Below are 23,940 nucleotides of genomic sequence, written 5' to 3' on the forward strand. Positions count from 1 at the left end.
CTCCCCTGCACCACCGCCACCCTCCGTTTTGCATAGATCGCCTTTCACCAAGTATTTCCTCTTTAATTATGACCTGTTTCCCCTCCCTCTCCCCCCGCCCCAGCTTCAGTGAAAGGAGCCCTTCTGTCACTCGTCACTCGCTCCCTGGCTCGCTCGCGCGCTGGCAGTGGGAGGAGCCGCCGGAGGAAGCTCTGTGCCTGGGATGCCGAGCGCCAGAGGATGGAGCTGCTCCGAGAGGGGACGTCGCTGACAAGCCCGGCTTCCCGAGGCGGCTAGAAACAGGCGACTTGCCTCGGCTGGCTGCGGATCCCCTGAGGCACGGAGCCCGAGGCCACCCGGAGGGACCGACGGACAGACAGATGGTCGGCGCGAACCCGGGAGGACCGCGGCGGAGGCAGGGCACCACGAGCCGCCGACCAGGAGAAACTCACCGCGGACCCAAGTTGCCCCGCCGGCTTCCCCTCGGCGCGCGGAGGAATGAGACCTTTCCAGCTCGACCTGCTGTTCGTCTGCTTCTTCCTCTTCAGCCAAGGTAGGACCCGTGCGCCGCTGGAGTTGCAAAAAAAGTCGGCGGGGTTGTCAGGGCGCGCGAGGCTGCGGGCAGGAATGTGGGCAGGCTTCGGAAACTCGAGCTGATGGATGCGTCTCCCGGTGCCCGGCCGAGAGGCACTGGCATTGCCTCTTTGCCTTTGAAAATGCAACAAAATGGTACTGTTTATTTTCCTTTGGAAGGCAGGGATACCGGAGGGGAGGGTGACTTTCTCCCCTCACTTGTCAACATCCAGCTCAAACTCCCCAATGCAAATGAGTTCTTTATGCTCCCGGTATGTTAATTAGGCGGTATCTATGTGGCTGTGCGGCTCTGAACTTCTGGGCGCCTCCTCTCCTCCAGACGCAGGTTGGAGAAGAGGGCTGGGAAGGAGAGCTTTGTTTACGTGGCTATTTCAGCACGAATAAGGTCGGGCTGGCACGGGTGTATTCGGAAGGGAATGCGTGTGGAGGGGTCTGCGATGACAGAATGGACCGTGGGGGAGATGTGCAATGTTTGGGAAAAGCTTCTCAAGAGTTTCACTGAATGTAATCGGCTTCTCTGAATACGACTGCGTTCTGAGTCCTACCCAGCACTAGATTTCAGGGCATACAATGAAATTCCGCCCGTGATGCTGATTGCTTCCTTTCTGCAGCTTAACAGGGGCAGAGAAGCTGGTGGACTTTCCGAAAAGAACTTGGCCACCTCGGGCTCCCTGCCCCTGGGAACCTTGGGGCCCGTGGCGGTGGAGGGCAGGGAGGGTCGTTGGGGAGATGGATGGCCAGTGCCCGCAGAGCCAGCGGCATCCGAGTCACCTGTGGCATTGAGTTTGAGGGACAAGTCAGTCGGTTCCTTCCCCCGCTTCTGGAATGCCGGCGCCGTCTCTGCCATCTGAGGCAGCATTTGTGCCAGCCAGCACAGCTCTGGGAGGAACAGGACTCTCAGAAAAATCCACAACAGAGCACGTCCATCTGTTGATTAAATGAAGGGTAAAAGTTTTTGAGAAAGCACAGCACCGCCATGGGTGGCTGGCTTTGCAAGCAAACAGCATGTCTCCCTTTCTTCCCCTGTCAGGGAGAAGCCAGATGAGAGCAGAAACCCACACCTCCTTCCCCATCTCCTCCACTGCTACTTGTGGTCACTGCAGATTTTCCCGCTGTCAAACTTTGCTTCTGACCATCCTGATTTAACCTGGGGGCCCTTCCCACACCCGAGTATGCGTGTATCCCTGCTTGCATGTAATTCTAATGTACACACACACACACACACACACACATGTATTCATGTGGTTTTGTGCCTCTCACCAGGGCTCCCTACAGCAGCAGGAAGATAAATTGCCTTCCCCAGAGTTTTTGGGCTGAATGAATAAGAACTATCTCAGAACACTGGTATAGAAACATTTGGGTTCTATTACCGTTTTGTGAGATGACCCTCTTTTTTGGATGTGTGTGTGCTTGCTTATGGGTCACACCTACACCGACACACATGCTCACTCTCATTCTCCTTTGCCTCTTACCAATTCATTCACTCAGGGAGTTACATGTAGAATCCCTAAATAGAGGATCCAACCGCCCCCCCACACACACACCCAGGTTCATGGAACCAGTGCACGTTTTACTCTCTCCGTTGTTTATGTTCTTAGAAGCTTGAGCCGAGACTCTTGTCTAGATTGACACAAGAAGCCTATAGGTGTCTAAGTGCCTCTCTGGCTGTCGGAATCATCACAGCGTGCACCTTCTACTTTGCTTATTCCTTTCTCAGTACAGAGCTGTTTCTCGATTGCCTCATATAAATCTTTAAATATTTACCTATGGAGGTTAAATGCTCTGTTTCTTCTATCCTAAGCCCCAAGAGCACTAGGAAGGAACCACAGCATCATGCAGTTCAGAGTTCCTTGTTATTCCTGAGTTTTCTGAGCTTGGCCAGCTGTGCCCACCCTACCAAATGGTAGATGCATAGTCCACGGGACTCCAAAACAAGTCTAAAGAAAGACAAGGAGACCAGAGTGGACGTAGCCAATCAGAATCCCCTACATCACTGGACATTGTAGGGTAGGTTCCTTGAGTAGATGGTGTCTTACTGCAGGAATTAAGGGTCAAGTGGGACAATGTTTAATGGACTTCACTGGAATAGAATACCTTTTGACTTGATCCGGGGGCATTGATTTGAATGTGGATGTTGTTTTGAGTATTGTGAATTCCCCCAGAGGATTCCATTTGACCCTCTACACATATATGCTTAATTTGTATACTATGCCCAACTCCTGCCTGGTTCCATATGTTTAGCGAGTTATCAGATAGAGAGTATACACTTTCAACGGGTCACGAAAGGACTGGCCCACAGGCTTTAGATGGTCCCCGCTCTCTCAACCCCCGACTGCGGTTGCACCCCACCTGACACCCCCTCTGAGCCACCCGTCTGATCCCACCTCCCGCGTGCCCTTCCTCCGGGGATGCTTTCCAAGGAAATGTGCAGAGACTCAGGGATGGCCCTCCGCTCGGAGAAAACAAATGCCCAGGGCTCTTTTGGGGGCATTCTCTGGCCCTCTAGTGACACATCCATCTGCTGTCCAATGCCTCTCAAGGCGGGAAACTGCATGTCATTTTGAAGTCGCTGGAAGCACAGTTCTCATGCCTCCCATACAGAGGGGCTGCTCCAAACAGCGCTCTGAAGACTTTAAAAGCAAAACATTTAGGTAAACTCTTAACATAAGTCATTTCAATCATCCTTTCTCTTCTAATTTGTTAAATATTTATTCACCTTTCCTTTTTTTTCATTCCCCCTTCAGAGAGTAAAATTAAGGTATAATTAATGTTAGTGATATGCTGTATCCCTTATCTTGTAAACGTTGGGCGTTTCATATAGGTTGAGATTAAATATGTATTGATCATTCTTAAGGTGGCAGTAGAAGGGCCAAATGGCATTCCTCCGTTCCCACCGTGGCCAATGTCCCCGGGCCTGGCTCCCCACAAGGAAGTGGAGAGATGCCGGCGTGCGCTGTCTGTGGGTTTCTCTCTTGCTGGGGATGCCTCTTCCCCAGCTGTCAGGACGGCGTGCTCTGTACAGAGAGGGATAATGTCCCAGCACACTTTGCCTCCCGCAGAGAAGAGGCATGTTCTGCACCTGGGTGAAAAGGAATCTATCCGCTTGTCATCCACACACTTAGAACTTGCTGTGTTTTTCCCTTTCTCATTTCGGTTTGCCCACAACGATTTCCTTCTGTGCCCTCCTTCATCTTCAAGACCCGTGCCACCCAGCCTGCACAGCCACGTCTTAAGTTGCTTTGGGGGGATGATGTTCTAGAAGGACCGAGGGCGCCCTGCTTCCCGTCAGATCTCTGGTTCTGAGACAGTTCGGGGAGTGTGCAGTGGTACAAACCCGGTGCCTCCCATTCGGCCGCTCCTAGGAAAGGCGTCCTCTTCTCCACTCTCTGACGTTTTGGTCTAGCATCCCCGAGTGTCCTGTCCAGCACAGTAACTCTGTGGGCCTGAAAGTTCTGATTCTGGGGAGCCCAGCTCCCCCGTTGGCTTTACATGTGCACCACACTGCTCTGAACGTGTTGGGGTGAGAGTGAAAACTTGCATTTACCTGTCAATGGCATCCCTGAGTTGAGGATTAATCCGGGGTGTCATCTCCCCGTTGGGAAGAATCTGAGCCACTTGCTCTCCTAACTTGCTGGCAGGAATCACCAAGAGGGGCTGTCAGATGGCCGTCAGAGGGGCAGAGGTTCCTGGTGATGCGAATCTCCAAGGGAACAGGAGAGCATCAAGCAGACAGAGGGTAAGATAGAGTGTGAGTGGAGAGAGGTAGCCATGGGGAAGGGGACCCAGGGGGGTGACAGGAAGCGTGGGAAGGGATGAGCAAGGGCAAGAGGCTTCAACTTGCAAGAAGCTCCCCTGGGGAGGGCAGGGTAGGGTCTCAGAAAACCGCACGAGCACAGCCGAGGCAGCCAGAAGTATGGAGGGGATCCAAGGGGGTTACAGGCCGAGAAGGTACTGGAAAAGGAAATTGGGAATGAACGGCAACTTTGGAAACATTTATCCTTCCCCAGAAATGTCACAGAACAAAAGATAGAGCAAGTAATAAGTGTGAGACTTCCCCCACCGGCACCCCATGTGATCTGATGGCTTGTCTAGAGGGGGAAGAATCACTTCTCTTGTCCTGGAAGGTCAGTGCACAGCTGCCAAGGGTGTGGGACCCCTTCTTTCACAGATCGCCTGGGTGAGGGGAGCTGGGACATGTCTGTTGGGCCTGGGAGTGGTCACTGTTTCTGCTGCTCAGCAGGGAGCTGTCAGTTGCCAGCCAAACCTATAGAGGAGGGAGGAGATATGTCCCAGGGGGAGAGGGGTGTGTGGTGGGGTCAGGGCCTTCCCAATGCGCTCAGAGGATCCCACAGAGCCTCCCTCTTGGGTTACAAAAGGCAGATCTCACTTGGAACATGGCAGCAGTGAGCTAGGCATGCTACCAAGGAGCAGCAGCTCTGCCTGGTGTGCCAGTGTTGGTAGGAGCCAGGGCCAGTGGGGACCAGGTGGAGCAGGGCATTAGGCCTGAAGATGCAATTTTTCTTTTTTGTTCAGCCCAGTGGGAGTGACTTAGGAGGCATTATATTGCAGCCCCCAAAAAGCCCATGAATAATCCTGAGTGAATTCAAGAGATTTCAATAGCAAAATAATAACAATACTAATGATTCCTTTGATTTGCAGAGTACTTTTCTTCCAAGGAGATAAAAAGATAAACTGTTTTGGACACATGAACGAGGGAAAGAAGATTGCCTGTGATGGAGGATTGGGGAGGAGGGCCAGGAGCATTCATTCCAGGATCTCCATGTAATTAGGGGTGGGGACAGTTACACAGCCTTAGGCATCATTTCTCGGCTACAGTCATCCCTGTAAGCTGTTGAGATGACTTTTGAGTGTAAAACCAGTGCAGGCCTTTTTAATCAGGGTCAACCTAGAACTAACGGGGTACCGAATTCCTTCCCCCCACCCCAGGAATAGGGCCGTTCTAATTCAGCAGTGGAGGGGGTCAGTGAGACCAGGGGCTTGCTGGCATCCACACTTGGAGTCTCACCACGGCACCGATCCTGACCTTAATGGTGGTTCTCGCAGCAGAGTGATTGGGGCCCCAGTCTTCCCTCAAGGTCAGTGGACTCTCCAACATTCATGGTGCGGGGTCTGGCTGGAGCTGCTGCCCTGGGGATGTGTGTGCCTGCGGGTTTCATATCACATCACTGCTAGTCACAAGGGACCGGGGAGCAAAGCCTGCCAGCATCCTGGGCCAGGTTGTGATAGCTTTGCCCGGTATTCCAAATGGAGTGGGATTTTATTTCCAGCTAGGGAAATGATGCAGAGTCTACTACATTGAGACGGTACAGCTCTGTATGTCATCGTGGGTCATTTTCTTTTCCCTGGGGGAAAGCCAGAATCCAGTAAGGTTGGCCCGTCAAATAGGAATATAGATATGCCTTATGGATCATTGGAATACTTCCGTCACATTCACGCAAAGAATGCTGTGTCCTGCTTTCTGCTGAGCTTGAAGAGTCTACCCAACCCACGCAGTTGCCATAGACTAGAGATCTCCACCACCACATTAACATTGACTTTCATTACCTTTCTACTTCTAACCCACTGAAAGAGCTAGGGATCAAATATGGCGCTTTTTTTTTTTTTTTCCCTCCTGTCCCAATGGTAAAAATGAGTATTCTGGCTGTATACTTCTAGAAGTCAGTAAATGTCAACATTAGGTAAGTGTTTCTTTTGTGTAGTTGCAATTTAGCATAAGCTGCTTGGAAACAGATGTCTTCCATAAGCATACAATGTTTCCGTGAGGACACAGTCCATACCGCTATGAGGATTAAATAAATGTCAGCTTCCCCTGGGCACACTGGTAACAAGTTAAAGCCACGGAAATAGTGGCCAGCATGAATGACTCCTGCTCGTTGCAGAGTTATTGTGTTGCAGCCCTGGCTGGGGCATGGAGCCTGGGAGACGGACACTCATCCTCTCCTGGCTGAAATCAAGGCAAGGAGTAGCCAAATGTAGACACCTCCCGACACGCCGTGGGGAGGTTTCTCCTGGCAGCCAAGAAGCCGTACCATGCCCACTTTCAAGCCTCCTCCCATCCGTGAACCCCCTCTCCACACACATGCATGCCTGCCCGCACGCATGCACGCACATACCACTTATTGCTACAGTGTAGTGATATCCAGAACTTAGAACAAATCAGCCGTTTTCCTCAAATGCAGGATGAGCTTTTCCCCAATCTTCCACCTGGTGTTGGTGTCCTCCTGGATAAAGTGATGGAGATTTGCCTGAGGTTGTTTTTCGGTCACTGAAAACAACGCTGCCATGGCATGCGTTTGTCATCATTAAAAGGAGGTGTGCCCATCAGGCTGGATTATCTAGGTGGTCTGCTTGCTTGGCCTGTGTTCATTGGACAGTTGTTGCAAGTCCACGTTCTTTCTAACCAGTGCCTAGAAGACAGGAATTTGAAATCTGACACTGACAGCTGCAGCAGTGACAACCAAACATCATTTTTGCCTTTCCACACTCTTCCCCAGGGGCTCCAGAGGGTCCATGTCTCAGAGGGCCAGATTTCTTACTCCTTCCTTTGTGATTAAGTAGCATTTTATGACACCAGAGCTCAGCCTGTCCACTCAGCCAGCCCTCATTGGGGGCCTCCTATATGGTAGGCACACTGTGCCAGGGACTGTTGATGAAAAGATGACTGAGGCTGTGTTTCTGCCCCAGGGGACCTCTCAGGCTAGTCAAGGAGCAAACAGTCGGACTTGTCGTTACAATTCAACAGCTCAGAGTAGTCACAGTGTTCTGAGAGCATCAGGAATGGCTGAAGGTATTAAGAAGGGCTGTGCAGAGGAGGTGACTTGATCGTAAAAGGTGTCTAGAGTTCTCCCGATGATGCAAAGAAAGATGGTCCCAGGTGGTACCTCAGATGTGTGCACAGGCCAGAAGGCAGGACAGAATGTCAGGGTTCAGAAGCAGTGGTTTGTATGGGGGCTAGACTTCTGGGTGTTGAGGAAGCTTGGGAATGGTCCTGAGTACCACTGACAATGTTTTGAGGATGGATCATCAGAATTAAGTCTGTTCTTTAGAAACATCGTTAGTAGCTTATGGGTCTGTAATGCTCTCTATACCATGGGTTCAATGGACAAAAAAAAAAAAGAGAGAGAGAGACAGATCAACATGTTATTTATTCTTGGTATTCCCTGTGTTGCACATGGGGCTTAAAAGATGTAGAATTGAATGGAAATAGCCTCACTCATCTTCCTACACAGTAGTGTGTAAAGGGATGGAAAAGTGAGCAAGAGAAGGGCAGTAGGTAGCCGCACACTTAAGAGTGACGTGCTGGATAAAGAATGTGGACAGGACCATGGAGAACACAGAAGCAGGGATGGCCGAGTACATGCAGGACTGTTAGTCGGATGGAGTGCTCTGAGGAATGGGAGTTTCCAGTTTCTGGGGCCCCTGGAAGGCTAGGCAGAGGTGGAGGAAGCCTAACATTGAGGACGAATGGCAAATCAGAAAGGCAGATGGGGGCAAGGATGAGACAAGCAAGAGGTGCCTGGGGACATTCTGCTGAGGACTTCTTTCCTGTTCTCAGGAGGAAGCTAAGCTACCCTGGCTCTGGGGGAACCAAGGTTACAAGCTAACTGATTTTACTCGGAAATGCTTACAAGTCTGCAGCACCAAGTAACCTTTCATTCAAGAGTAAAGAACATTATCAGATCACATGTTCCACACTCTGGCCCGCTCTCTTCAGGAAATGGCGGGGCTGGCAGGACAAGCTCAGGGGTGAAGCCAAACCCTGCACTGGCGTGCAGGAAGAAGACAGTGACATCTCCAAGACTGTCCACAGCTAACCCTACTGTCGAAGGCTGGCTGGGTAGATGGCCTCCCATTGCTGAAAGGCTATGAGTGGAATTTGGGCCATCAAGAATGGGAGAGTCGAGATGGACAACAAGGACCTACTGTATAGCACAGGGAACCTTAGTCAATATCCTGGGTTAAACCATAATGGAAGAGAATACAATAAAGAACGTATATCTATGTATAATTGATTCACTTTGTTGTACAGCAGAAATTAACAGAGCATTGTAAATCAACTATACTTCAATAAAAAAATATAATAAAGTGAGTCTCCTAAAAAAAAAAAAATAATGATAATGGAAGAGTCAGATTGGAGGGGAGACTAGATAACATCGAAATTCTCTCCAATTCCAAGATTTCCTAAATATTATCTATTAACAACAAGCTATTTATTTTGGACAATACACTCTTCTACCATCCTCTATCATCTAGAAAGTAGATGATGGGTTATAGATTTCGTTGTCCAGCTCATTTTCTTGCAGGTGCCAGACAGCTTCTTTGGGTCGTTGTTGGTGGCAGCAGTGGTAGCAATGATTATGGTATCAGAATGATGATGACGATATTTAGCGTTTGTGTAAAGGTTCATGCGTTGCACATGGCTTTCCACGAGCGCTGCTTCGTTCGTCACCGTGATAACAGCGAGAGGCGGCCACTGTCACTATCAGGCCCTCAGAAAGGTTCCTTTGCTGACTGCGCTCGGTCCCCATCCCGCTCACTGCGTTGTCGAGAAGCCTCAGTGCTTCTCAAGAGGCTGGCGGATCCACATCAGCAGCACTGACAAACGCATGAGAGGATCCTAAGCTGGGGCCTGAGATGAGCCACGTTCTTAGAACTTGTGCAAATCCTCAGTGTCTAGGCACAGGTGAGGGCTTTGGGGGGGGTCCCCTATGAAAATTGGGGAGTTGACCTCTGAACCGTGACCCCTCATTGCAGCTCTGTCTGTTTTTGATCGACTCCAGACTTTTCCTGAGCTGGTCCCTTCCTCTGTCCGGCCTTCAGCTTTACCTTGAAGGCCCGAGGTTTCCAGGCCCCTCCACCTGGGGAAATGACAGGCCAGCCTTTGGGGATGAATAGCAACCAAGGAGCTGCTGCTTGGGCAGCTCCTTTCGTAGCTGTTCTGACCAAAACAAAAACAACCAAAAAAAGCCAGGGGCTTTTCTTAACTGGTTGATTAAAATCTCCGTTTCTTTTATCGCCCTGGTGCCTAGCACCCTAGTCGGCATATGGGAGGCTATGAATCAATATCGACTATTGGAATAAAACATGAGGAAAAATGAAAGAAAAGAACACAGTGCCTCTGACCCCCCTGCATCACCACACACCACAGCAGAGGCTGAGACGCAGCCCCCCCCACCCCAACTGGAGGACAGAGGAAAGACCCTGATGGTTTAAAGTGTGGTCTTGCCCTGTAGGAAGATGTTTCTCTCCCACCAAGGCCTTGAATGACCATCGGGTCACCAGGAACACTGCCAAGAGCAACACCCTCTGGCAGCCACCCACTCCTCCCAAGAAACAATCGGGCCTTCTGTTCTTTAATGCGTGTCAGTTCCCATCTCTGTCAGTCACCTGCACATGTCACAGGTGATGCAGCTCCGGTGCAGCGTGACAGGCCACCTGTCACCCTCGGCAATGCTGGGAGCTATGACAGCTTCAGAGTGACACCGGGCCCGGGTGGCTCATCGTGCCGGTGTTCAGGGGACAGCAACTTAGAGCTCTCTCCCGGGGACCCATCCCGGTGCCGCACAAGGAGTGAGGGCCACCCTTCCCTGCCTGCCCGCCCTCGTCCCAGAGGAAGAGCACCTGCCAGTTAATCGCCCAGTGGCTTTGTTCTCCATGTCCTACGACCCGCACTTTTCTGTGCCCGCTTAAGGATGCTGGGGTCTACCCCACGTTCACGGGGAGTCCCATTTCTTCGGGGAGCTAGACTCTGAAGACCCCTTCTTGCATAAGACACTGCGCCCTTGTGATGGGACCTGGGGAGAGAGGGCCTGTGTTTGTCTTGGGACCATATCGGTCAAGAGCTGGCAGAGCAGAACGTTGTGGGATCTGAAACCGGGTGAGCACTGCAGTTCCTACATCTGCCTGACGGTGGCAGCAGCGGCGCTTGCAAAGCCCAAGAGTGAGCTGAGAGCAGGAGGCTCAGGGCTGCCTCTTAGTACCAGGAAGAGAGTCAGGGTGCCCAGGCAACGGAGCTGGGGCAGCTGAGGGTGGGCAGAGGGCCTGGAAGGGGAGAGCAGGCCTTCCGGAGGGCAGCAGCTCCCCAGGGAGGCTCACTTCCTTTCTCCTCTTTCTGATGGATGTGAGAGCAGAGCGTTAAGGGGGATGCCTGTGTACAGTGGCAAGAGGTATGTGGACACATTTCAAAATGCTCGAGGGGCTTGGCAGAGCTACAGAGACAGGGGGTAGAGAGCCCCCGCCAGCGGCGTCGCTACCGGTGGTGATGTCTGTCCTGAGGGTGATGGATGGGTTAGTCCTCCCAGGAGGGCGGCTTGCAGCCAGGAGCTCCACTTCTCCCCGGGGAGCCCACTGCCCCTCCCAGGTGTTTGCTCCTTTAATGATCTGGGAGCCAATATTTCTGCTGCTGCGCCCCTCTGCTGCTGAAAAAGCCAAACAGACATGCTCAAATTAGTCCTCATCATCCCTGATCTCGCGGGCCGGCTCAAGAGGAGCTGCTCTGTTTTCACCTGTGGACAGAAACAGGCACCATTTAAAAATTGCCATGTGCCATGGCTGCTTGTTTGAAAGTGTGTCTTTCCAGGCAGGGTAACTGGATCCTGACACAGGCACGGCTAGCCGATGCCCTGCGCTCTGTCGGAGGGAAAGGGAGGAGTCCTCTTGGCCCCAAGAACACCTTACCTCTTCCTTTATCTTCTAGGGGGAGGTAGCTGCCTTATTCACCTTTTGAGAATTACAAGTGGGTTGGACCTCTACCCGGGGTCGATCCACGGGTGGCATAAACTAATATAGTGACATGTGGGATGAAGGAAGGTGAGGCATCACTGGAGCATCCCTCTCTTGTCTTCTCTGTGTGGCCTGAGGGGCTGGTAGAACTGGCTGTTTATGTTGTCTAAAATCGTCAGACATTGTGTGACTTTCCATTAGGTTTTGGTTGCCAGTGGGATTTTATATGAGGTTTTGCTCAAGCCAGAGCAGCCTCCCACACCTGAGTCACCACCACTGTCCCTTGCTGCTTTCTCAGGAGCGTGGAGAGCTGCCATCTTCCGTCCTCACTGTCTGTCTTCCTAGGGGTGGGGGAGGGTGCGGTAGAGTTGGGAGGACATAGGATGCTCCGTCCATATTACTAACAGGTCCGCTGGCACATGGCAGGTGATACCTTGAGCATCTCATATCAGAAAAGAAAACTGTTGGCATAAGGTTTGCAAAACCTTGCTTGAAACTGCAGGTGTGATGCTAACACAGGTCAGAGAGGAAAAATAGAGCTGCATAATTTGAGAATTTGCTAAAAATAGTAGAGATAGCTCTCTTCCCCACGTAAAAAGATGTTATAGCAAGGTGGTATGTGCCCTTTGTCCCCTGCCTTCCTGGCCCCCTGATTTGGCCACCTGCTCCCCTTTCTCCTTTTACAAACACTACCCTCCCTCTGGGATCCTTCAATAGAGAGGGGAAATGGTGAGAACAGAGAAGAAGCAAAACTTCTAATAGTGTCATTGTGTTTCTCTTTCTACTACTAACACCTGCGGTTGTTGAGCTGGAACCAGCCATGGGGAGGCACTGTTGAGGCCTATGGCCAGGTCCTTTGCTGAGCTTGCCTGCATTTGCCTATTTAATGCTCATAGCAACCTGATAAAGCCAGGACTGTCATACCCATTTGCCGATGAAAACTACTGAGGCTTAGATTTCATAACTTGCCCGAAGGTCGCACCATGGATAAGCACGGAACCACCATTCAAACACTCGGATGAAGACCCAAGTCCTTTGCCGCCCATCCCTTCAGGAAGAATTCTGGTCCCACTAGTCCCTTGTAAGCCACAGAAAGCCCTGGCCGGACCTGTGGTCCTCCTCGTTCCTAACTTGTGGGGCTTGTGGAAAAGAGCTGGTAAAAATGGAAGAAATCATCCTTATGCAAAAACACACACAAGTAAGAATTTGAGAAGCTTTACTCCACGGCTGGTGCTACTTTTTACTTCCACAACCCAGTTCCAATTCAACTTAACATTTTGAAAACCAAGTGCAGATTTCTTAACAAGAATCCATCACCACCTAGCTTTTCTTCAGTGGATTAGAAAAAATGTGAAACCCCATTTTGCTTAGGGAGAGGTTAGTCTGCTGTTAGCCGTGCACTGTGAGAACAGAGCTACTTGACGGGAAAAGGCACTCAGGACATCAAAACCCTCCTTTTTGTCAAGTCTAGAAGAGTAGAAATGTCAGAAGACCACATGGTTCTGAAATGATTAATACTGGTCGTTAGGAAGAAGTAGAAAAGACTCTTGAAAAGCAGGGGAGTCCAAATGCCGTTCAGACTTCGACTCTCCTCACTTTGGATCCAGCAGGTACATCTCATCTTGTGTCAGAAATTATTTCTGAAGATAACATGTATCTACCAAGACCATGCTTGAAATCACAATATTGGTTTCAGATAGACACTTAAGATAAACTAGCAAAACATGAAAGTTCTTCGAAGTTTTCAAAGCTCCTTTAAATCGAATCAGAGGAATACAGAGGAAGAATGCCAGGCAGGTAGATCTCCACATGAAAGACGGAAACCTCCTTCTTATTCCACGGCCCAAGCCCTTCAGTGGAACACACGGATCACATCAGCAGTGCACTGTCAGCTGTCACCAGGGCTCCAAATCCACGTGGATGCCCGTTTCTCTGGGCATGAGCTTTGCCTTGGGTTTTCTCTTCATCAGACCAGGGCACAGGTATTCACAGATAGAAATCCATGCTTTATAGGTAAAAGCAGCTGAATGCTGAGCTGATCAGAATCAAGAAATACCATCCAGAGAAACAGATTACTTTCCTCCCCTTTTCTCCTGCAAATAATAATAGAATATCTCCATTCCCCTCTTATTATCAACAGATATTCACTTTCTAAAATCCATACCACTGAATTCCTGCCAAGGAAAATAAAAATATATACACTGCTGTATATTTAAGAGAAATTCTCTTAGTCTTCTTACATTGTCAGCGTCTTAGTCTGAGTCTTCTTATGTTTTCCACCTTAAATGTTTACACAGGCATGGCAGGGCTGTTTACATCTTTCTTAAGGGCTGTTGCAACCATATGAACTGAAAAAAGTATTTTCACATCCAACTATGAATATCCTTTACACCGAACAGTTTTGCTACTTTTGTTGAGTAGGGTTCAGAGTATTTGAGTGTCCACGAGGCACCAGTGGGGGTGGGGCGTGGAGGTCACAACTTTCCTCTCAATAAATACTGAGGTGTTTTAAAGGAACAGCTTCATGGATACTTGTCTGTAAAAGGAAAACGAGTTTCTGGCGGTGTGTTGTCTGGCATGGGACTCACCTGCATCCACTCTATCCCCGGCCCCCCAACCTCACCTCCATGTGAATCTTGCTTATATTAACTTAGGCTATACAAGGAGTCTCGGGAGTGGGTTGTGTGTGTGTGTGTGTGTGTGTGTGTGTGTGTGTGTGTGGTACGCGGGCCTCTCACTGCTGTGGCCTCTCCCGTTGCGGAGCACAGGCTCCGGATGTGCAGGCTCAGCGGCCATGGCTCACAGGCCCAGCCGCTCTGCGGCGTGTGGGATCTTCCCAGACCAGGGCACGAACCCGTGTCCCCTGCATCGGCAGGTGGACTCTCAACCACTGCGCCACCAGGGAAGCCCCTTGGGAGTGTTTTTTTAACCAGAGGAAGTAAGGTGACCCATGGGAGCTGCCTCTAAGTGTTTTAAACCACATTATCTTAGGATGACTTACCCAGTGAGAATGGACCCAGGAATCGCCATGAGTCCTGAGCTAGGAAACCAGACAAGCACCAAGGCCAAGAACATACAATTTAGAACGTGGTGGCTCTGCCCGCCCATCACTGCCAAGAGCTGTGAGGATCACTCCTTTCCGGGTGACTCTCAGCCCTGATCCCCTCAGGGAGCCCGGGAGAGCCACGTGAGGGTCTGTGCTGACAGGAGAGAGCGTAGCATAGGACGGCCATAGATTTTCTTCCACCTGCACTTCAGAATGTTGAAGTCAAGGCTGTACACCAGAGATGCTCACGTCCATAAAGGAAGGATGTTCTGGGTCCAGATTCCGCACGTATATAATAAGGCACCACAGACATTGATATTTGCTTCATTGTGAACTGGGGTCTGCTAGCTGCTTACTGTCATTTTATTTTTCAATTAGTAAAAAACGATGTTCTCATCATTGGGCCTCTGGGCCTCCTTCTTCAACCCAAATCACCGATAGGAAACCAAACGCAGGAGCTGATGAATATGGTGATGGGAGGAGAGAGAGAGGCGGGGCCGGTGCCAGATTTGAAGGCACCCTCAGCGCCCCCAGGGGCTGCTGCGCGTGCATTGTGCACGTTCCCAGATGTCTGCATAATGATGTGATGGGAGAGAGGAAGTGGGGAAGACACAGGTGTGTGGCCGTCAGACTCGAGAAGAGAGACAGATGGACAGACAGAAAGATTGAACCGGCTGAGATGCGTGCGGGAGACAGACATTCTAGTCTCCCGGAGATCAAGGACAGCGTTAACTCTCCCAAGCCAGGTGGGGACGCTGTTGAACACAAGAAGGTTTTAAAGGTTCATTATAAAATACTTGAGTAGCTTAGCCATGAAGATGGGCACATGTGCCTGATTTGGGGGCACAGAGGTCTCTGTCTTTGTATGGTTGTATGTTCCTTTGATGGTGTCCTGACACCTTCAGGATGAAGATCTTCAGGCCATAGGTCTGGCCTCTCTCCCTTGCGTGATCTCTCACACACCCTTGTCTCTGGCCCAGCCAAGCTAGGGGCATCTCTGAGTGCCCTCTCCTCCCTCACGCCTCCTGGCTTCCTCACAGGTCTTTCTTCCCAGTGGAAATGTTACTGACCTTCATCAATTGACCAGAGGCCAGACAAGAAATTCAGGCAAGGCTTTACTGGGGCCCCTGCCACAGCAGGGGGGAGTGAGAACAAACAAGTTCCCTTGTTAGCTAGCTGTCCTTCCAGGTGCCTAAGCAAAGCAGAGTGTCTGTTATGATTGCATTAGACACCACTTTGGATCGTGTAGGTCTTGAGATTCCATCAGTGTGCTGTAAAGGCTTCAGGAGGTCTCCCTCAGGTTAGCCACGTAAAGAATTTGGAAAGTTAGTCCTTCTTGCCCACCTCACCACCAGGGGCCGTAAGACTCCATAGAAGGCCTGGGGGCTGTTGGCCCCTTGTCTTGGTGCACGGCGAGGGCTGGAGTGGCCAACCCTTTCCCGGGCCAGCTCCCAGGCCTCCAAGATGCAACATGGGAGGCCCCAGATGGGCCTCTGAGCTGGCCCCCACCCCACGCTCACTCTGAAATCCACCCCAGCTCTACCCCGGGAGCCCAGGGAGAGACTCCATCAGCAGACAATGATAGCGTCTTCAGATAGGTTTACAAAACGTTCAACCCTGGGAGAGCCTGAATCCAGGAAAGGTTATGTTGCTGCTAAACTGTCCCAAGGGGAGCATCACAATCAGCTCTGAGCCTGGGGCTCTGGGGAATTAAAGGAGAGACCAGCCCTGAGAATGAGTATAATCCCACTATGCAGAGCTCCCCCTATTTATTTCTTCATATGGATGAATTTGTATATATTTGCATTTTGTTCTATCTGATAATATGCATAGAATTCAAATTGAAATGACTTGAATAGATTTGAATATTAATGAGGCATATAAAGGCTGCCATCCCTGGCAAAGTCCCCTGGCAAGGGAGCCTGTGGTGCAGGAGCTCAGCCATCTCCTCGGGCACCCGCTCCACCAAACACCAGCACCGTAGCCCAGGGCAGGGGAGGGCCACCCTCGGGGAGGAGGGAGGTGCCCCCCTACAGCTGCCGGCACCAAGCTAGGAGCCCGCTCCACTGAGGGGATGCATTGTAGCAAACAGCCCCCAGAGTGGGTCTGGCTTCTCGTCAGACATCCAGACACATGGTTTTAGCAAGGTCATGAAGGACAGGAGGTTTTCCCACATGAAGAAAAGCCTACTGCCTTTCCGTCCTAGAACTGGGAGGTGAGGGGCAGCGTCCTGTTGCAACCAGACAGGTCCAGGTGAGGGTAGCGCTTCCTCAGGGACCCATCCAGGTGCTGTGCTTTCTTCTGCCCTGGGTCCTGGAGCTCAGGCACATGTGACACCTCCTGGTTATTTTCTACAGGATGATGACAGTTTGCCCATGTGTTCTCAGTGGGCCTGGGGGGTGTCAGTTCTTCTCGAGGCTCTGGTAGGCGATCACTAGATACTGGTCACTGCACCCTGCCTGGGCCTTGGGTTAACCTCCGAGAAGGAATAAGATAGAAAGGCTGTGAACAGAAGAACACCCCGTCTAGGGCTCACTGGCCATCTTTCTTCTCTTTGTCTAGACATTTGGGTAGCAGTTTGTCCTAAAAGGTGTCCTGTGGTTCCAGGCTTCAAGTATTTAACACTCAGCATCAAAACTTGTAGGCCCATCATGTAAGAACAGCGTTTTCTGGCAATTTGAATTGGGTTAATGGTTGTCTGTTGTATAGAGTATTAAGGATTACCATTTCTAAGTGATCCCCAAATTATTTGATTTTGTCCTAACTCAGTCTTGGCCGGTTCCAAGTTTAAATCCATAGCACCCATTCTAGTGGCTAATTGTGGGAGCAGGTAACAATGAGAATAGACTTGGGAGTCATTTAGTTTCCTATTCCATGAGCTCTCACGTATACCCCATTTTCACTTCTAATTCAACAGTCTGAAAACTAAAATCATTGTATCCCCTGTTGTGGTCCTAATCTCACTGAAGGCTACCCCCATATTCCCAGTACCTTGTTCTGAAATCCAAGTTATCACCAGCCTCTTTCTCATCTCCCACAGCCAATCAGCTCTCTTATCAGAACACATTTTCTCTGCACCGTCTCTATTTTCTCTTCTGTTGCCCAACTTGTCCTCATCATTTTCTCCCAAAGTATTAGAGCATCCTCACAAGTTCCTCACTTTTTGTTCCAAAGTCATCCTTCACCGTCGTCATTCTTCACTACTTGTAGCTTCCTAAGATACAAGTCAGATTTACTCTTATCCATCTCAGCAAGTCCACTGGTTACCTGTAAACTGAGCCCCACACCTCCCCCTGGAATCTGAGTCTACACCATCAACCCACACTGAAAGTGCTATACAATCTGGCACCAGCTGTCTGCCCAGCATCATCGTCTCTCCATTTCTCCTTGCTCTCCTAGTTTTAGCCAAAAAAAAAAAAAAAGAAAGAAATGATGTTCCCTGGATATACCATGCCTTCATGTCTCGGCATATCCTATTCCCTCAGCCTAAATATTCTTGCCTCATCCTTTATTAAAATACTCTTCCTGTTTCAAGGCTCAGCTCAAACCTCACCTCTCCCATGAAGTCATTTCCTGTTTGCAGCTTAGAGACGCTGCTTTCTCTGTCCTCCCCCACCCCCGACATGATGTAAATATCCTGTTGTATCAGGTGATCGATCCTGTCCAGATTGCTGCTTACCCGATATCTCACCAACTCAATCGCAAGTCCCACAAGGAGAGGAACTCTAATGTTTTAACATTTTTCCTATCATCTGATTATCTGTGACCATCAACAAATGTTTAATGACCGAGTACATGAAATGAATGAGTGTAAGAGATACACTGTTGTCTAGAGCTTGTCCGGTTCTCTGCAGCATCCTGTTCAGCCCTTGCCCCGTCCAGCATCTAATTGTCCTGAAAAGACACTGATGTTTATTAAGCGCTTGCTACACAGGCCAGGTGCTTCTCAAGATCTCATTTGATTCTCCACAAAAACACTGAGATGAAAAGATCGTCGTTCCATTTTGCAGGTGAGGAAACTGAGTCTCAATGAGTCTAAGAAATTTGTGGCAGGTCATACCTCCGGTGTAATAAAGCCAGAACGGAAGCTCAAACCTTCTGCTTCCCCATCCAGTGTTCTTGGCACTACCCCAAAGCTGCCTCTATAGGCAGCCAGAGCAGCCCGATTCTCGGCTTCCCCAGTCTCTGGGTCAGGCTTCACTGCTCTGGGAGAATGAGTTTCCCTCAAATCAATCCTGGATGCAGTTATTGTTTTATAGGGATGTTGTAAGTTGATAAGGTAGCTGTTATATGTTAATAACTACTGTAATGTTGTTCTTAAGGCCTATTACTTGTGCTGGCTTGTATTTTAATGTGTGCAAAGGTGATTACAACTTTAATATGAATGTTAAACAGATTAGCTGATTTATCTGTAAGATAAATAAATAAACGAAACCCATACGCTCATTTCTATTCATTTCTTTCTCCCTCTCTGTCCTCCCCCCTCTGTTCAAAAACAGATGTGGTCTGTGGAGCACTGACAATGGAACAAAAAGAGAGTGTTTTCTCGGTGATAAATAGTGGTTATAGACTCGGTCTTTTGTTCCGAGTGAATTTGGACTGTGTGTCCTTAATAGCTGCTTGTCTGAGACTTTGTGCTTTTGACTGCATCTGGGAGATCGGTTCTGTTTGTGAATTGTGCGTTCACCAATCTTTCCCTTGAAATTGTGTTTTCCACCTCTGGGAAGCCCCCCGATGTTTTCTCAGTACACACTGGAAAGTGTGCCAAACTTTTAGAAAGGCAAGTATATCCCGATGTATCCTGGGGCACAGGACATAGAAGGGAAGACAGATATGAAAACAAGCAATGGTGCAGGAAGTGCAGGAAGATGGGGTCCAGGGTGTCTGCCCAGAGTTATTTCTGTGGGAGCAGACAGGAGGGATGCTAACCCACCACGTGGGGAGAGCTCTCAGAGGACACTTCCCCTAGGAAGTGGAGCTCCAGGGATGAGCTGAAATTAGCTAAGAGAGTGGCATGGACATATATACACTACCAAATGTAAAATAGATAGCTAGTGGGAAGCAGCTGCATTGCACAGGAAGATCAGCTCCGTGCTTTGTGTCCACCTAGAGGGGTGGGATAGGGAGGGTGGGAGAGAGATGCAAGAGGGAGGAGATATGGGGATATATGTATATGTATAGCTGATTCACTTTGTTATACAGCAGAAACTAACACACCATTGTAAAGCAATTATACTCCAATAAAGATATTAAATAAATAAATAAAAGCCAACATTCAAATCCAAAAAAAAAAAAAATTAGCTAAGAAAATAAACAGGGGGTGGAGGAGGGTGGGGGAGGGAGCTTAGGGGAAGGGAAGGGCATTCCAGGCAGAGGGAATGGCATATGCTAAAACCTGGACGAATGCAGACAGTTCCGGGAACTACGAGGGGCTTGGTGTGGCCAGAACCAAGGGGCATCGAGGCCATTGGTAGCACCAGTGCTTTCATGCACTGTGCCCAGAGCCAGAAGTCAGGGAGCTTCCTGGCCTGGAAGTGTAACTTGTGTTGGATGGGAGAGGCAATAACCAGTGTATGGTTATTGGGTGTTTTGCTTTAGGATGTAATTCCTGCAGAGGGCAGGCAAAAGGAAGAAAGAGTGCAGGTTAGTCACAGAGATTCCACACATAGGGGTGGAGGAAACTTAATTGACAGTCATTGAAACTGAAATTTGTAGAGGAGGACGAAGACACACCCATCTGAGAGGACAGCAGACATGACACAGAAGGATTGCTAGTGGGAGAGGAGTACACAGCAACCCCTCAAAGAAAACATCAGAGAAAGAGGTACAGAAGCAACCCTGAAAGAACCACATGATTGTGTACACACAGCGCATAGTGATACATTAAGGTAGCGTTAAAATCTAACACCAAAGTGTTAACAGTTATCCCCTGGACTTGATGTCACAGGCTTGGTAGGAAGCACCTTGGAGTGGACCAGGGTAAGGATGAAGATGGCAGTACTGGGCATCAAGGAGGCACAACTGTGGTGCAGGAACCCACACTCCAGGGGGCGGGAAGCGTGGTGGGCAGAATCTGAGTGAGAGTACAAAGAAAAAAGAAACAGAGGGGATTACTCTGGCTATGTAGCATACAGGACATGCATGCTCTTTCCCGATGCAAAGTATAAATTGGCACAGAAGTAAGTTACTGCCATGATGGGGACCTTCAACTCCCTGGACATTGGCTGGAAGGCCAGTCTGGCAAAAGCAGAGTTCTTGACATATTTTTAATCACCTTATAGGCAGCTTGATTCCTCAGAATGTTGAGGAAAAAAATCAGTTAGGGATTCGGACACTCTGGGCTCAAGCCTAAGTAATTTTCTCTCTTTTAACAAATATTTATAGAATAACCAAAGTGTGCCAGGCATTATGCCAACAAGACATAAACCTCTTGATGACTTAGGCACATAGTAGGCACTCAGGAAAGGCATGTTCAAAGAATGCAGGAATGAATGAATGAATGTAACAGGAACCTTGAAGGAAGATGAATGCTCATCTTCAGAATTATAATAAAAACAGGACACTGGGCGTGATCAGAGGCCTATCCTAGGCTGTAGGCCTATTGGTGAAATCCACAGAAAAGAAAGATGTAGAAAGGGAAAGCAAAAGGAAAGGTGGTTCCAGAAGGGTGGGAGCTTCAAAAATCAGAATATACTTTGACAATACAATACAAATCATCCGGCTGAAGCATTAGGCAGCATCTAAAGAAACCAACATGGCTACACAGACATCACTCCAAGGGGCTCAGGTTGTAACAAGATGCATAGAAAGGATGGAAGGTGGGCACCTAGCACAGGGTGAGTACAAAAGAGGAGGAGGGCCAGGTGACATCAAGACCCAGACTGAGCCAAGTTTGCAGAAAAAGAAAAAAGCAAACCATGAGAAAAGACAAAATGGAGACTTTTAGTACTTCTTAAGAAAGGCGCATAATGTTAATCAGTTACAGAGAACTTCTCCTCAGCTTCTCTTTTGGTTCTGTCTTTTCTATTATGCTTTTCATATTTGAGGGAGAAGAAACTTGGTGGAGATGGAATTGAAACCTGAGCAAGGTGGGATGATGGTAAGAGTCTATATAAGGTTCAGAGTCCCAACGATCAAGGATTCAGTGCCAGCTCTGCCACTTCAGAAACTTGTGCCAGCAGTAACCTCTCCTGGCTCAGTTTACCCATCTATAGCATAGAGGTAATAACAAGAGTATGGCTGTCGTAGATCTGTTGTACACATTAAAAAATCTGATGCAAATAACACACTTAACGTCATAACACATAAAAAAATTCAACGAATGTTAGCTATCATGATGATGATTAGATGTTTAAAACAAATCTGATGACACGACCCAACAAAATTAACTTCCCAGGATACTGAAACAATTTGAAGATAAGATCCTGGAACCATTCTGGGTGAACAATAATCAAGAAATAATGGAAAATATGAGAGTCTGGAAAAATACCATTTTTTTAAAGTGGAGGAGTAGATGGCAGTAGATTCTAGAAACAGCAGACAAGTGGATTTCACAGAGACCTCTGGGAAGAAAAATCTGCAGGAGATGAATTTGATGGTTCATCAACACCCAGGAAGTCACATGTGGTCACTTGAAACCACCTTGGGCTTGCTCAGAGCAAGTCATGCTAACATCTCATTTAAGAAAAGAACTTAATTTCATTTTCAGAATCTGTCTTTGTATTATTCACAAATTTGATAAACAGATCTTCCTCTGTCTCAATTCCAGAGTCTTAATTGAAAAGGTTTGTTTACTGAAATCTCAGTATGAGCTAACAGTGTGACATGGTTACACACAATGGACTCTTCTGCTACCTCAGTAGAAAACGCTGTGTTCGTATTGGGGACAGTAGCACTGGGGACAGTAGTGGTACCACTCTCTGCTGATGTGACCACACCTGGGAGGTGTGTGCTCCGCTCTGAGGTCACATCTTAGCCCCTTACAAACAAGGGCATCCGAAAAAGGCTGTGAGGGCCAGGGTGGTGAAGAGCCTGGGGATGATGTCATCTATGGAAGGGTGGAGGAATTGTGTGTTATTGAGGCAAGAAAGGCAAGACTTCAGGGCTCTCCAGCTTTCTTGTGCATCAAAATGGCCTGGATGCCTGTTTAAATTGCAGATTCCAGCGAATCCAATCCCTCGATTTGTAGAGATTCCGATCCATTAATCCCCGGAGGAGCCCGGGAAATTACAATCAAACAGACATTCCAGGTGGTTCTCATTCCAGGGACCATATTTTAAGCAGCACTGACTTAGAACAACAAAATAATTGTCCTCAGAAATAAGTTAGACTCTCCCATGTGGCTGAGAGGACAGAACCCGAATGGACAAGTCCTCAGCAATCCTGCCAGCCCTTGGAGGGCAGGAACCCTGGCTATTCATTCCTGTGTCTCTGCTTCCAAATATGGCATCAGGCACACAGTAGGAGGGCAGCAAATACTTGTTTCATAAAATTACAAGAAGGTAGAAGAAAGAACTTGGCAAGAAAGAAAGCTTCTGGAAAACGAAGCACGTGGCCTTATTAGGCAGCCCGCATGCCATCAACAGCCATCTTTATGGGGAAACTGGATAATCATGTGTAAGAGGTGGTGGCACTAAGGTGACCTCCAGCATGTTCCACATTCTTAAAACTCAGTTAAAGAAATATATTGAAAAAATTATTTGACCAAGTCCAGAGATAATGGAGTCAGAAAAGTAGAGAGAGGAAAAGAAAGATGGTGACGTGCACTGTAGAAAAAGACAAGAAGCAAACATTGGACATGCGAAGAGTCGACCAAGTCGAACAAGCATAAAGCACTGAATATCTTCATTGTGGACTTGGCACCTGTAACATTTTACATGGTATGTAACTTAATTCCACCCCAAACACTCATTGAGCACCTACTATACACAGACAGGAAGCAGAGTTAGAGCTGGTCTCGGCCCTCCAGGAACTCACAGGACAACAGAAGAGATCATGAGTCCTACCTCTGCCCCCAGAATTACAGAACATGAATCTGCCTCTTCTCGGAGGGAGAGAACATGTGAGCACCACAGGGAAGGACACTACCTGTCACATAAATCACCACATCCCAAGAGTTTAGCATGTACCTGGCACACTGGGAGCACCAGTAAATATTTGTTGAATGAATCAATGAGCAATAGAAACTAACATTTATTGAATCTCTTTTTGCAGGACAGTGTATTACATACTTTGTATAAGTCATTACTCTTAATTTTTCCAAACTCTGTAAAAAACATTATCCTTGTTTTACAGATGTCAGAATGGAAACATGGTTGAGTCACTTGCCAAGGTCATAAAGCCTGTGTTTGAGTTATGTACCTCCTAAACTCAGGCCATTTCTACTACACCGTACTAGTCTAGATAACTCGGTTTTGGACAAGTGGATTGAGATCCAGAGAGGGGCAAGGTCTCAGTCAGGATCGCCCTGATAGTTTTTAACAAAACTGGGTCCAGACCGAAGCTCAGAACACTGGTTTCAGCTGACACCGGGGTTCTTTGTCACACAGCAGCAGCTGACCTCACTCCACCACTGCCTT

General features: G+C 48.7%; 1 protein-coding gene across 3 annotated transcripts in view; it reads left to right on the forward strand.

Annotated features, from left to right (window-relative positions):
• Positions 1-212: 212 nt before the first annotated feature.
• Positions 213-23,940, forward strand: part of KIRREL3 (kirre like nephrin family adhesion molecule 3) — a 537,771-nt gene continuing 514,043 nt past the window's right edge. For all 3 annotated transcript variants that reach the window (XM_081239339.1, XM_081239341.1, XM_081239340.1), the window contains exon 1: positions 213-532. In XM_081239339.1, the coding sequence (XP_081095465.1) occupies positions 478-532 (55 nt within the window). In that variant the 5' untranslated portion in view covers positions 213-477. The remainder of the gene's footprint in view (positions 533-23,940) is intronic.

This window comes from Mesoplodon bidens (genome assembly GCF_964165515.1).
Source record: "Mesoplodon bidens genome assembly, chromosome: 7".
Classification (NCBI taxonomy): domain Eukaryota; kingdom Metazoa; phylum Chordata; class Mammalia; order Artiodactyla; family Ziphiidae; genus Mesoplodon; species Mesoplodon bidens.